General features: G+C 39.1%; 1 protein-coding gene across 4 annotated transcripts in view; it reads left to right on the forward strand.

Annotated features, from left to right (window-relative positions):
* The window catches only part of LOC121058572 (arylsulfatase D-like), a 40,062-nt gene that overhangs the window by 5,006 nt on the left and 21,535 nt on the right, over positions 1 to 13,521 (forward strand). For 2 of the 4 annotated variants that reach the window (XM_040534314.1, XM_040534333.1), the window contains 7 exons: positions 1,142 to 1,264; positions 3,800 to 4,223; positions 5,299 to 5,435; positions 6,649 to 6,783; positions 7,428 to 7,590; positions 7,884 to 8,005; positions 8,649 to 10,259. In XM_040534314.1, coding sequence (XP_040390248.1) covers positions 1,142 to 1,264; positions 3,800 to 4,223; positions 5,299 to 5,435; positions 6,649 to 6,783; positions 7,428 to 7,590; positions 7,884 to 8,005; positions 8,649 to 9,019 — 1,475 coding nt within the window. In that variant the 3' untranslated portion in view covers positions 9,020 to 10,259. Of the gene's footprint in view, positions 1 to 1,141; positions 1,265 to 3,799; positions 4,224 to 5,298; positions 5,436 to 6,648; positions 6,784 to 7,427; positions 7,591 to 7,883; positions 8,006 to 8,648; positions 10,260 to 13,521 lie in introns of those variants that run through there. The other 2 variants (XM_040534323.1, XM_040534340.1) reach the window with 2 other exon arrangements.

Raw genomic sequence — 13,521 nt, forward strand, 5'->3', positions numbered from 1 at the left:
TTGATGCTGTATTGCACAGCTTGCAGCCAGAATGGAGTTGGTACAAATTGTTTCGTTCAAATAAGTCATTACACAGAATATGAAAAGTAACACATCTTTAAAACACTGGTTACATTTAACTTCGGTTTTGGGGGACTCCTCATCAGACATAAGAAATAACAGAGCATTTCAGGGGACAGAATAGATCTATGCAGATTTGTGTCCATTTCCTCCAGTCTGCATGCAGAGTGAGTCATTTACAGGTCAGCTTTGTAAACCTATAAATCAAAATTCATCTGTCCTACAAAATAACAGTTTGACAGCTATATTATTTTTCCCAGTACTGTTTTTGAAGAAAAAATACTATCCTGTCAAAATGCATTCCTGAGTTGAAGAGGTATGAAAAGCAAATAGCTCTGTACATTTCTAACAGTGACTCTAATGCTTGTTCTATTGCAAAAATCTTCAGTGCCTTCACTCCTGAGGCATTTTGAAGCTGACATGTCATCCTACTTTCATCCTGACAGCTCCCACTGAGATAGCTGAAAAATGCTCATGAACTTGTATAGACTCTGTGTCCCCCTGTAACAGCAGGGCTGTTCAACACTTCCAAGACATTTCATACTTCACATTACATTATATATGATGAGGTTATGCCAGCATATAATGCTGAATAACAGGGTGTAAACCTGAGGAGAAGACTAGGGTGCTATATAGCTTCTCTGTGGTTTTCAGCAGTTGTATACAAGCCCTGCCACCAGGCAGGGACATTGTGAGTTTGCAGGCAGCCTTATGCAAGCTGGAGTTTGAGGCTGAGAGAGGGCTGAAATCTCCCTGCCCTGCTCCCTGCCCTCACCAACACAGCAGCCCAGTATACTGCATGCAGCCTGGATGCCACTGCAACATAGAAATGCATCTTTATGACTGTGCTATTCCAGATAAAATGGTGCAGTATGAAGTGCAAAGAAGGATAGGTAATATGCAATGGAGAGATTTAAATCTTTTAAATCTCATCCTTGTACACTGTCCAAGATTCATTTCCCTAAACAAACAGCATTAGGATAAACATTTGACACTGTAATATCAATGAAACCAGGAAACAAGGAAGTATATTCGATAAGACTACCAGTTGTACTTACTGAGATTTTATTATATTTTGTAGGAATGGATGCAATAAACAATTATCGCGTTATTTTTTGGAATGGTTGCTCAGGAGGGCTCCCTCCAAATGAAACCACTTTTGCCAAAATTCTACAGCAACAAGGCTACAGCACAGGACTCATAGGTATGGAGATGTTCCTGAAGATGTTCCATTCAGACCATTTGGTTTGGTTAGCAACTGCTTATATCACAATTGTGATATTTTTATTTCCTGATACAAGAATATTATGTAAGAAGAAGTCCTGACCAAAAAGAATCTCTCTTAAAAGAACAAATATGTGATAAAAAATAATCTTTACTGTTGGCCTGCTTTCAAACACATTGACCTGTGGTTTTTAAAAGATATACTGGAAAATATGTTGTTAAAAATATTCCTTAAATACTATTCTACCACTTATATGATAATTATTCCAGTGCTATTAAATAAGAAACATATAAATGAGTTTCATGAAAAGATGCATGTGCATGTTTTGGAAAGAGCAGAGCAGACAACTTGTAGAAAAGAGAACAACTGCTACTTAAAGCAATAGGATCAGTTCAAAATGTCACAGGATTTGGTCTTCCAAAAACAAACAAAATAATTATTTCTTCTTTAAGTACAGCATGCCACTGTAGTTCACCAATATTTCAGTACAGCCCATGAAATATTACCTCCTTCAGCATTAATAAGAATTCCATTTTACTTTATATTTTACAGGACTTTTTTTTATTACAGTTGTAAAATTTTTGTCATGATCCAGTTTCAGATATTTATTTATCTTAGATATGTCACATAGTTTCACAGACTGAGGAAATACAAATGTTCCCGAGCTGAGTCATGAAGCAAGAAATCTTACGCAGCACATGCCCACATCACCACAGCTGAATAGCCACTAAATTGATTCACCAAAGTGGTTTGTGTTTGGTTTGTTCTGAGCACAGCCAGTGCGACTGCAAAGTTAAGTCCTACTAATAAACTGTGGCTTGATGTGATAAGCAGACTTTATGTTGGGAAATGCTTTACAAAGTCTTTGTAGTCAGAAATACAGCATTGTATAACAGGGTCTCAAAGATTAATTTATCATAATCAGACAATTTATTATCTATGGTATTGAGTCGTTTGCAGCATGTCAGAAGCCTTTATTGACCTCAGCTAGAGATTTAGGTGTTGAAGTGCATCTGAAGTCCAAGAATACATTAACTGCACCTCTATTTATGACCAATACATTTGTATGTTTATTACAAACCTGTCTCATTTTATAGCTGGCTCTAAATATATTATGAGGTAAACTGAATTTTAGCTGAAAATAATTTATCCACCAATAATATAATTTTGTATTTACATCCAAAAAGTAGCATTTCCCCCTCCAAAGTAGATTTTTCTGCTCCTATTGTAATGCATTGCAATTCTTTTGAAATCTACTCAGGGGTCACTGTTAGTATATGTATTAGTAACATAGTGAGCCAATTGCTTAGGATAATATGTTTTTGTCAGTGCGCAGTTCTTTACTCCACAATAAGAACTAGTTGCAAATTAGTTTTCAGGTAAAATTCTAAGAGTTCACTTTGATCTATAAATCTGGTATCCAAGGCCTACATTACATCAGAGGTTGTAAAAATTAATTAAACTGCCCCTGAGAGAAAGAAAAAAAAAAAAAAAAAAAAAAAGTAGATTCTGGTCACTTGATTCACATATCTGTAAGCCTCAGTGCTTGAGCCAAATGAAACAACTTGTTCTTTTTCCGTGTAAGTGCCTAACCAGTCTGGATGAATAGACTTAAGAGGGAGGAAACGCATGATTTTGATGTGCCATTCATCATAATAATGGACATATGTTCATAATAAAGAACAAATGTTATTGCAATTGCAAACAGCCATGAGGTGTTCCTTTTGATATATGAAGACTTCATTATTAAAAAAAAAAAAAAGGCTTTGACGATTTAAAACTTGATTAAATACAAATAAATGGTAACAAAATGTTTATAAAACAAAGCTTTCTATTCTCACCCAATATATGGAGATACTATTATCAGCAAAGTTACTTACATATGTACAATTTCATAATAAATCTTGATCTCCTGAGCTCAAGTTCTTCTGAATCTGATGGTTTGCCTGGCAAACTCACTGTTGAGATGCAAGCTGTTTAATTACACTGTCCGTGGCTGTGACCAACACATCACTGAGTGTTGCCATAGGACTGCCATTAAGCCATCCAAAACTTTCCAGAAAAAAAAGATTCCATAGCATCTTAAAGGTAAAGAGACAACAAAATAGTGTTATTTTTACCCGTGCTTACAAAACGACTCCTTCCTCCTATTTCATACCTGACAGGTCTCCAGGAAAGCCATACATTTTGCAAAGTTCTGAAAACCCGAGGTCTTCCCTATTTCTTGTTCCCTTTATAGTCCAGACTTTGTTGCATTTGATCAAAGCTACAAGGCATGAATATGTATACAGAGCACCCTAACTGGGTGGTGGAAATAACTCTGGTGGAAATTTATAAATTGTAGTGGTTAACTTTCATCAGTTATAAGATATACCCCATTTTATCAGTACCTACTTGGTATGTATCTGTAGGATGAAGAAGCAGGAAAAGAAAACATTTTTTGAGAAATGTTTTTAATGAGAAAAAGTTCATTTTTAAATATTAACTCTATATTTTAATAATGCATATTTTTAGGGAAGTGGCATCAAGGTGTTAACTGTGAATCCCGCAATGACCATTGTCATCACCCTTTGAACCATGGGTTTGATTATTTTTATGGGATGCCTTTTACGCTAATAAGTGACTGCCAAACAACAGAAGCACCAGAGATGGACAGAGTCTTCAGAAGAAAACTCTGGCTTTACACTCAGATGATTTGCCTTTTTACATTCACTGCTGCCCTAGGGAGAATCACCGGCTTGATTCCAGTCCACTGGAAAACACTGACCTGCCTTGCTGGGTTTAGTCTCCTGTTCTTTGTGTCCTGGTTCTCAAGCTACGGATTTGTGAGATACTGGAACTGCATTATGATGAGAAACCATGAAATTACTGAGCAGCCAATGGTGACAGAAAGGACTACATCCCTTATCTTGAGAGAGTCCATTGCATTTATTGAAAGGTAAAGTACATTTCCTTTGATCACATTTATTCTGGTTCTTGCATATCTTTCAACAGCTTTTTCCCATGTGAAGTCTTTGTAGAATCATAGGATCACAGAATGGTTTGGGTTGGAAGGGACTTAAATCCCATCTAGTTCCAACCCCCTGCCATGGGCAGGGACACCTCCCACTAGACCAGGTTGCTCAAAGCCCCATCCAACCCGTCCTTGAACACTTCCAGTGATGGGGCATCCACAGCTTCTCTGGGCAAACTGTAATATCTGTAACTGTAAAGAAGAATATAAATATTATTATGCCTATTAAATACTAATAATGCTACTAATGACAGTACAGTATTAAACCATAAATTAACTGCCACTTAAAGACATCTGTTATTCATAGCTTCATTGAAGTGGATAACCTTTCCAAATTTCCACATGTTGGATTGAATGTTTATAGGCTATTTTGAGGAAATGCATATTTCTATGCCTGTCAGTGTTCAAGAGGCATTGGATAATGCCCTTAATAACATGACTTAACTTTTGGTTAGCCCTAAAGTGGTTGGGCAGTTGGACTTGTTCATCATTGTAGGTCCCTTCCAACCAAACTCTCCTCTCCTCTCCTCTCCTCCCCCCTCTCCCCTCCTCTCCCCTCCGCTCCTCTTCCATTTTGTGAGTTCAACAGTGAATCTTTAAAGGATAACAACAGCTTGTGGCAGAAATGTGTGTGTGGGCAGGGGAAAGAGAAGAAGATCTGTGAATTAACCTTATTGTATGGACTGACATGTGGGGAGCCACTGACAGGCAATGAACTTGCTGTTTTTATTTTAGTAGCATGGTGATGGTTTACAATAGCTGAAAGTGGAGTTTCAATGTGAAAATTGTCTATGTATGATTCAGAGAAAAAAGAGAACGAAACATTATTTTATCAGACAGACCCTAATCACTGGATTTCAATACCTTACAAAGTAAGATGTTTCTGAAGTGGTTGCTGAAATATGTATGCAAAGCATAATACCATTTTCCATTATTCTTGACCTCTGTATGTATTGAGAACCCTCCTCCTAGTAACAAAGCATTGATTTCTGTTTTTTAGAAATAAGCACAAGCCATTCCTCCTCTTTCTTTCCTTTTTACACTCCCACACCCCTCTCCTCACCACAGAGAAGTTTCTTGGGAAGAGCAGCCATGGTTTGTATGGAGACAACGTAGAGGAGATGGACTGGATGGTGGGTAAGTGGCCATAGCAAATAACAGTGTCTCTCTAGCTAATGCCTAGGTGTGAATATGTAATAAAAATGCAGTTGTTATTTGTTCAAAAAACAGGGAAGAAAATTAAAAGCAAGAAGGAAAAAAAGTCCTAACATCAGCCTTGTATGAGCACTATTGGTTTACTCTGTTGGCTTTTTATTTTCTCCAGTTTTGGACCAAGTGAATCTGTTTCTTTGTCTAGTGTTTACCAGTTTTAACCATGTCCCCTTGGCTGCTCTAAAGATAACCAGCTGCTTCTCTTCCTAAATACTACATAAACTAAGAACTATTTAACTTTCTATAATTATTCCAGATCATGTAATTTCACCCTCTTCTGTTCATGTCTTATCTGTTTCTAAGCAGGACACACAAGATGATGATAAAACTGATAAGCAAAGTAGTTCCAGGTGTAAACCAGCAGGCTATTTTTCTGTGACTGATGAATTCTGCAGAGTACTGAATATTTTTCAGTCCACTCACTAATCCAGAAATGTTCATAAATGTTAATTGATGTTTCCAGAAATTAAATACAAGTAATTTTTCAACCTGTTTTTTTCAAGGAGAAGGAGAATATTTTTTTGTTATCCAGCCATGCAGTAGGAAAAGTAGTTACATTTGTAAAAGGAATAAGAATCAGGTGTATATATACAGAAAGAACTGTTTTTCATACCTATCTTTCAAACATTTTCACACTGCATATATACTTAAAAAGTCAGAATCAGATCAAGAAAAAAGATTTACATAGTTAATATATGTTAAATGCAACCAGTAACTTGATGTAAATACTAGCAAAGGTCTAGAAAATTATAGGATAAACATATAAGACATTTTTTCTCATTTTTCTCTGTGGCCATCACTTGTGCAGAATCTTACTTTCTGGGAATCTTGGATCAAGATTTCTTTCCATATTTTTATAGCACACCACTTCTGTCCTTTACAATAGAGGCTAGAGGCTTCTGGTGTAGTTCTTGCACTCTTTTCTTATAATAATAATAAGGGGGCTAGAGCATGTCATTTTTTTGTGTGCTTTTATAGACAGTGAAATGACATCTATACATCTCAGTGCTGCATAACTCTTCCTTTAAACACTGAGTAGACCTACATTTTTTAATGTTTGCAAGTCAGATGGTAAAATCTATATTGTGTGAGCTACGTTTTTGATTTTTTTAATGCACATATATTCCTGTGTTTACAGGACAGGTTCTAGATGCTATTGACAAGGAAGGCTTGAAAAGTACTACACTGGTTTACTTTGCCTCTGATCATGGTGGTTGGCTGGAAAGACAAGAAGACAAAAGGCAGCTGGGTGGTTGGAATGGAATATACAGAGGTAAGAGCTGTCAGGGGTGGTGAAAACCCAGCAACAACTAGCAAATTACTCAGAACACCTCTAAAGATGAGATAAGACTGTATGCTTCAGGATTAACTGTTTTTATCATTGAGAAGCATTTTTGTCTCTTACTAGCTATGCATTCAAAAATATACACAAGCCTAGCACGTGTAGATGTTCTTTTAATGAATAATTCTCAAACTGTCATTTCCTCATGAAGTGACCGATCACAAGTTAATTTTCATTACGAAAGTGTAACTTCTCTACAAATATTATTAGCTGCATCTTACATCTGAGACTTTGCTTTAACTGCAACAGGTATGTTATATGGTTGCAAAAGAGAGAGGAGAACTTGGCTATGTAATCACTTTAGACCTACAAATTGTATTCACACTGAGTTCTAATGGGGTAATGTGTTTGTAAAACAACAAAAAGGAGTAAGGTTAAATAAGGCTACTTATGGGGTGATATAGTGAACACATTATCAGTGATGCTGATGAGAAGGAAGTTAGTGGTAACATCAAGAGAGTATGGAAGACTCATGAAGATAACATTAGACAGTTTTATGCTAATACCATGTCATTAATCTAAAAGGTAAAAACTGTTTATTTCAATGATATATATTTTATTTTTTTTTATTAAAGGTGGAAAAGCTATGGGAGGCTGGGAAGGAGGAATCCGTGTCCCTGGGATACTTAGATGGCCAGGAGTGTTACCTGCAGGCACAGTTATCAATGAACCTACAAGTCTTATGGACATTTACCCCACAGTAACTCATCTGGCTGGAGGGGTAGTACCACAGGACAGGTACAAACACAACTGTCATTATTGACCCTTTTCTCCCAAGACAATAGAAAATCTACTTTGGAAACAAGTTCTAAGGTTCTAACATTTTCTTTTTCACTCCTGCTCCTTTTCTAGACACATAAATGTTACCACAGCTCAGTCACCTCATCTCTACATTCGAGATTCAGCATCTACTTGTAGTCTTCTACAAACTTTTCCTTGTTCAAAGATGTCAATTCCAACCAGGAGTGTACAAAGGAAACACAGTACCGTACAACTTATCCCAGTCTGATGGTCTCCCTTTTTTCTGTTAGGGTAATTGATGGCCGGGATCTGATGCCTTTACTGCAAGGAAGAGTTGAGCACTCAGAGCACGAGTTCCTGTTTCATTACTGTGGCATTCACTTACATGCTGTGCGGTGGTACCAGAAGGACAGTGAGTACAAGAATCCTTTCCAAAAATTGAGGTCGGTCTACAGAAAGCAGATTTATCTAACATGTTTTTTATCTGGGACTGCAGCTTTCCAAGTAGCTCCCAGTATAAGGTGATAAAGAACTTAATATCATTGTCGTTACTTATATGGCAAAAAGTGCTTGCTCATAGCTTCCAGGCACATGACACAAGCTCTGTCACGCTAGGCAGGATACTGGAGCTCAGGATGGGTCTCACCTACCTCTCTATTTGAATGCTAGGCCTGGAAAGTCCATGCCCTTTTTGTCTCATGGAGAAGTCTTTTCCTCAGTCTTTTGTCTGTCCTTCTGCTACCTCAGCAAGGAAGCAAGCCATGGAAACCCCAAATCTTTTTTGCATGTCTTCATAAAAAAAATCAAAATCAGGGATAAGTGATATCTGCTGGAAACTTTAGAGAAATTTAGAAAAATTAGAAATCATTTGAAATTATTGATTTCATTTTGTGGCATTTAATTTAAATTAAATTATAATGTTATGTCAACTAGTGAGTATAGAGCCAAGTGCAACCCAGTGCCCAAAAATAAACTCTAGGAAACCATTCACTCCTGTTATGCACACCTGGTGATAACCACCAGTATCACTGCAAGCCTTCTTTCTTTCCGGCCAGGTGGAGCCATCTGGAAGGCTCATTATGTGACCCCAAACTTCCATCCACTTGGGGCTGGAGCTTGTTACGACAGAGGATTTTGCCCGTGTTTTGGGGAAGGCGTGACCCATCATGAGCCTCCATTGCTGTTTGACCTCTCACGAGACCCTTCTGAAGCCAAACCTCTGTCAGCTGACACCGAGCCCCTCTTTGACGCTGTGATAGAGCAGACTGGGAGAGCCATAGAAGAGCACCGCAGGACACTGACTCCAGTACCGCAGCAGCTCTCCCTGTACAATGTCGTCTGGAAGCCGTGGCTGCAGCCCTGCTGTGGGACATTCCCTTTCTGTTGGTGTGATAAGGAAGGTGATAGTGAACTTGATGACCTATAAGGGAAACAACCAAAGTTCCTAAAGTTTTCAGGTCTTTTCTCTGGGGGTGTGTATTGGTGAGTTGTTTGATTATAATTTTTTTTTTCTTGGTTTTGTTTTGTTTTTAATGAAGTCTTTATTTGAGAATTTCTCCAGTGAATGGCACAGTATTTGGTAAAGGTGTCTTTAAGCTGGATATTCTCAGGGAGGGATAAAGACAGTATGATCTGAACTGCATGTTTTAACTTGCATCTGCTGACAACTGAATAAATAGTTCAAATGCACTGAAACAGGCCAATGTTAGAGCTGTACCAGTAATTCTATGACTTATCTTTTGTTGTTTATGAATGTGCATTTAGAAGCTTAGTTTTCTTTTTTGTTCTGAATTTCTAAGTCATTAAGGGTCTGAGGTGTCCTTTTTTTTTTTTTTTAATACTTACTGGCAATGCATAGCAGGCCCTTATAAAATATTTTTGCAGACTACTTTTCCTCCTGCCTCCCAAATAATTCTAGAATAATTCTGCCTACAGTTCCTCACAGAAACTCCTTTATAAGTGGCTTCCTTCCTTGTGTGTAGTTAGTCTCTCCAGCAGCAGCAATGATGGCAGCTGGATAGCCTGGGGCTTCTGGATCAGGATTAATTGCCTGGTTGAGGATTAATTGCCTGATTGAGGCATAAAGCTTAAAAATGTGATGAGCTGGGGCTGCCAGTGATTTTTGAGAAGGACAGGACTCCTCTGATTGGAGTCAGCCTCTTTTGATGGAGAACACAAAAAGCAAAAGTCTCGCTTTCCAAAGCCCCCATTGCACCGAGATTCCTAAGCAGCACTGGCAAGGGCATAGTGGCATTCATGGTCACAGAAGTACAACACAGATAACCGGTTTAGTCATTTGTGCACAGGTCACATAAGTTATCTTGCTGCCCTAGAAATGGCTAGGACCCATTTCTCTCCTTTGATAAAACCAGAAGAAGCCCAACATTTATTTTCCCCCTTGTTCCCCACAGTACATCCACTGGGAAATCTGCAGGTAAATAAAATCCTACAGATTAAAAGCAAAGTTGTATTGCATGCTGTGACCTCATGCATTTCACAGACTCTTTCTCCCAGAAGAGCACCTAGATGCTCCTTCACTGTTATTCATGAGAAAAAGCCTCAGTCCTATTGTGAAAACTTCAGGAGATGAAGTGAATCCACTACTTCACATATACTGTATTGTTGCTTAATTTTCTCAATTTTTAAGAGTGTGTGTTTTATTTCTCATTTGAATTTATTTGATTTCATTGTTTCTTTCTTGGCTAGGTTTAAAGGTATTTTCATATTTGATAGCCAATATTTTCTTTACAAGAGTTTACTGCAATAAGGCCAGCATTTATCAATCTTCTCAGTCTTTCTCCAAGACCTCACTTCCATTGTTAAGCCAGCCTAGTATCTGAGATTTTACATCCTCTCAGTTTTTTAACACCCTTAAAAATATGCGGGTATAAGACCTGTTCATATAACTGAAACAATTTTTCTTGCACAGGAATACTTCATAGCACTGCACAATATTTGTTTGGAGCTAGATGGCACAGGAAAATATCTGAACTAGAAATTGTGCTGGTCATTGGGGTTTGGCAATGAAAGCACACTTATCGGGGGGGACAAAACTTTTGCTTGTTCCAGTCTCAGGATCATCTCCTAGGCACCAACATGTAACTCTTCCCCCTCCAGTCTTCTTCCTCCACGTGCTGTTGAACAGCTACATAACAATGTCACCCCAGTCCCCAATCTCCCTTAGCAGGAGTTTTATAAGCAAATGGTGGCCCACACAGTCAATAAAATAGGCCCGTGACCAGTCATCATGCTGTATCTTCCCAGAAGTTTCAGATGTTGCACTTCTGCCACTTTTTGACCTGTAGCTCTTCCCAAGACTCATTGCATTCAGGTCTTGTTTGCATAGTCCTGTTGCCCATGATTGATTATACCCAGTTAATATGGCACAAGCAACATAAAACTCATTCAGCACACAACAGGTAATGAAAATCTGCTTTCAGAATGGTTAGCATTATTAGGACCCATTGAGATCTGTTGGCTTGTTCTTTCACCAAAGCACAGACTATCTGAGGAGATTCTGGACCACCCAATCACTCAAGATACAACTCTAAACTTCCTAGGTTTTTACCACTTCATGGCCCTTGATCATTAGGGATGCTGCAGATCATGGAGAGTGTGGGAAACATACCACAGATGCCCTATGTAAATTTGCACAAAGCATATGGGGACTGTAGACTCTCAAACAGTAATGCTCTTACACCTGGTGTTGACTCTGTTAGGATTTAGTAGTGGTTAACTTGTACTACCAATCACTCCAAGAAGAGGGCCTTCACAGCAAGACAGCACAGGTGCAACTAAATGCATAAGCTAATTGTAATCAATATCACGAGGACAGGGTGAAGCAGCAGGTGTAACAGGGCTTTCCCAGTCACTGACCATCCTCCAAAGACACCACCCCCGCAGGCAGTCAATGAGTTTCCTACAATAACTTTATCACCACAGTTTTGCCAGTCATGTTAATTCCTCAGTCACTCACAGACGAAATGATTTTCATGCAGATCCACAGAACACAGAGAAGTTCTTTTTTTCCTCTTTTCTTTTTCTTTTATGTATTTGAAATGACTCTTGCAAAGCAGGGGGTTTAAAGAATCCATATGCAGAAGCTCATTAATCTCCTCTAATATTGCATTGTTCCTTTTGAGTGCTTTGTTCTCAGGCCATTTGTGAGTTGATAGCAACCCATTTACATGTGTAATTCTGGGAATAAATTCTTCAAATGATGACTTTTTTAAATGAATAGCTGTGAAATGTTTTGAAAATTTCAGGCTTTTAAGATATTTCTCATTCATTGTCAGTATTGTAAATTCAGCAACATTACTATTTACCACACAAACTGAGAAAAAAATAAAGACAGCAACAGGATATGATGGGCAGACCACTCAGTGCATAAGGGATTGGCTTGATGGTGGCACTCATAGAGCTGGTCAATGGCTCAACGTCCAAGTGGAGATCAGTAAAAAGCGGTGTTATTCATTGGGACTGACACTGTTTAACATCTTTGTTGGTGACATGGACATTGGGATTGAGTGCACTCTCACTCGAAGTTTGCAGATGACAAGAAGCTGTGTGCTGCAGTTGACATGCTGGAGGGAAGGGATGCCAGACAGAGGGACCTGCACAGGCTTGAGAGGTAGGCCTGTACGAACCTCATGAGGTTCAACAAGGCCAAGTGCAAAGTCCTGCATCTGGGCCGGGGCAATCCCAAGCACAAATACAGGCTGAGCAGAGAATGGATTGAGAGCCACCCCGAAGAGAAGGACCTGGGGGTGTTGGTGGACAAGAAGAACAACATGAGCCAGCAATGTGAGCTTGCATCCCAGAAAGCCAACCGTATCCTGGGCTGCATCAAAAGAAGCACAGCCAGCAGGTTGAGGGAGGTGTTTCTCCCCCGCTCCTCTGCTCTTGTGAGACCCCACCTGGAGTACTGTATTCAGCTCTGGGGCCCCCAGCAGAAAAAAGGACATGGACATATCAAAATGAGTCCAGAGGAGGGCCCCAAAGATGATCAAAGAGCTGGAGCACCTCTCGTACAAAGACAGGCTGAGGGAGTTGGGGTTGTTCAGCCTGGAGAAGGCTCCGGGGATACCTTACAGCAGCATTCCAGTACCTAAAGGAGGCCTGCAGGAAAGCTGGGGAGGGACTCTTTGTCAGGCAGTGGAGTGACAGAACAAGGGTAATGGCTTTAAACTAAAAGAGGGTAGATTTAGATTAGATATTAGGAAGAAATTCTTTACTCTGAGGGTGGTGAGGCACTGGAAGATCTGGATGCCCCATCCCTGGAAGTGTTCAAGACCAGGCTGGATGAGGCTTTAAGCAACCTGATCTAGTGGGAGGTGTCCTTGCCCATGGCAGGGGTGGTGGAATTAGATGATCTTTAAGGTGCCTTCCAACCCAAACCATTCAATGATTCTATGACCCTATTTGAGTCTAAATTTTTTAGAGGCTTCAAATTAGAAATTCTCGACACTAGGGACTTTCTAGTTCAACACACTATCCCTTCCAGCACATAAATACAAGATAGTATACTGTCTAGTCACCTAAGGAAAGAATCTGTATTTGGTAAACTGCATTGCTGTGGACTATATCATCTAAAGTGATAGTTTAAACACGTAGTTCACACAAACATCTACATTGTAAAGACGCCTACGTAAAGGATAAGATTCATTAATCTAAGTAGGTATCTAGTGTCATCTCAGCTGTCCTAGGGTATGAAATGTCTTTCCAAATCCCAGTCTTCTATACATATAGGCTATTGGTCCAAACCTAATTGTGTCTTCCAAAAAAGAAGGAAATATATTAATTAATTTTGTCTAATGAAAGCAGACGGGTAGTGTCTGCTAGTGATCCACCAGAAGGAATGGTGACAGATAGACATCATTCTCAGACAGGGTGAGGAAGGGACCAAATCCTCTGGAGGCATATTTTGAT

The sequence above is a fragment of the Cygnus olor genome, chromosome 1 (assembly GCF_009769625.2).
Source record: "Cygnus olor isolate bCygOlo1 chromosome 1, bCygOlo1.pri.v2, whole genome shotgun sequence".
Taxonomy (NCBI): domain Eukaryota; kingdom Metazoa; phylum Chordata; class Aves; order Anseriformes; family Anatidae; genus Cygnus; species Cygnus olor.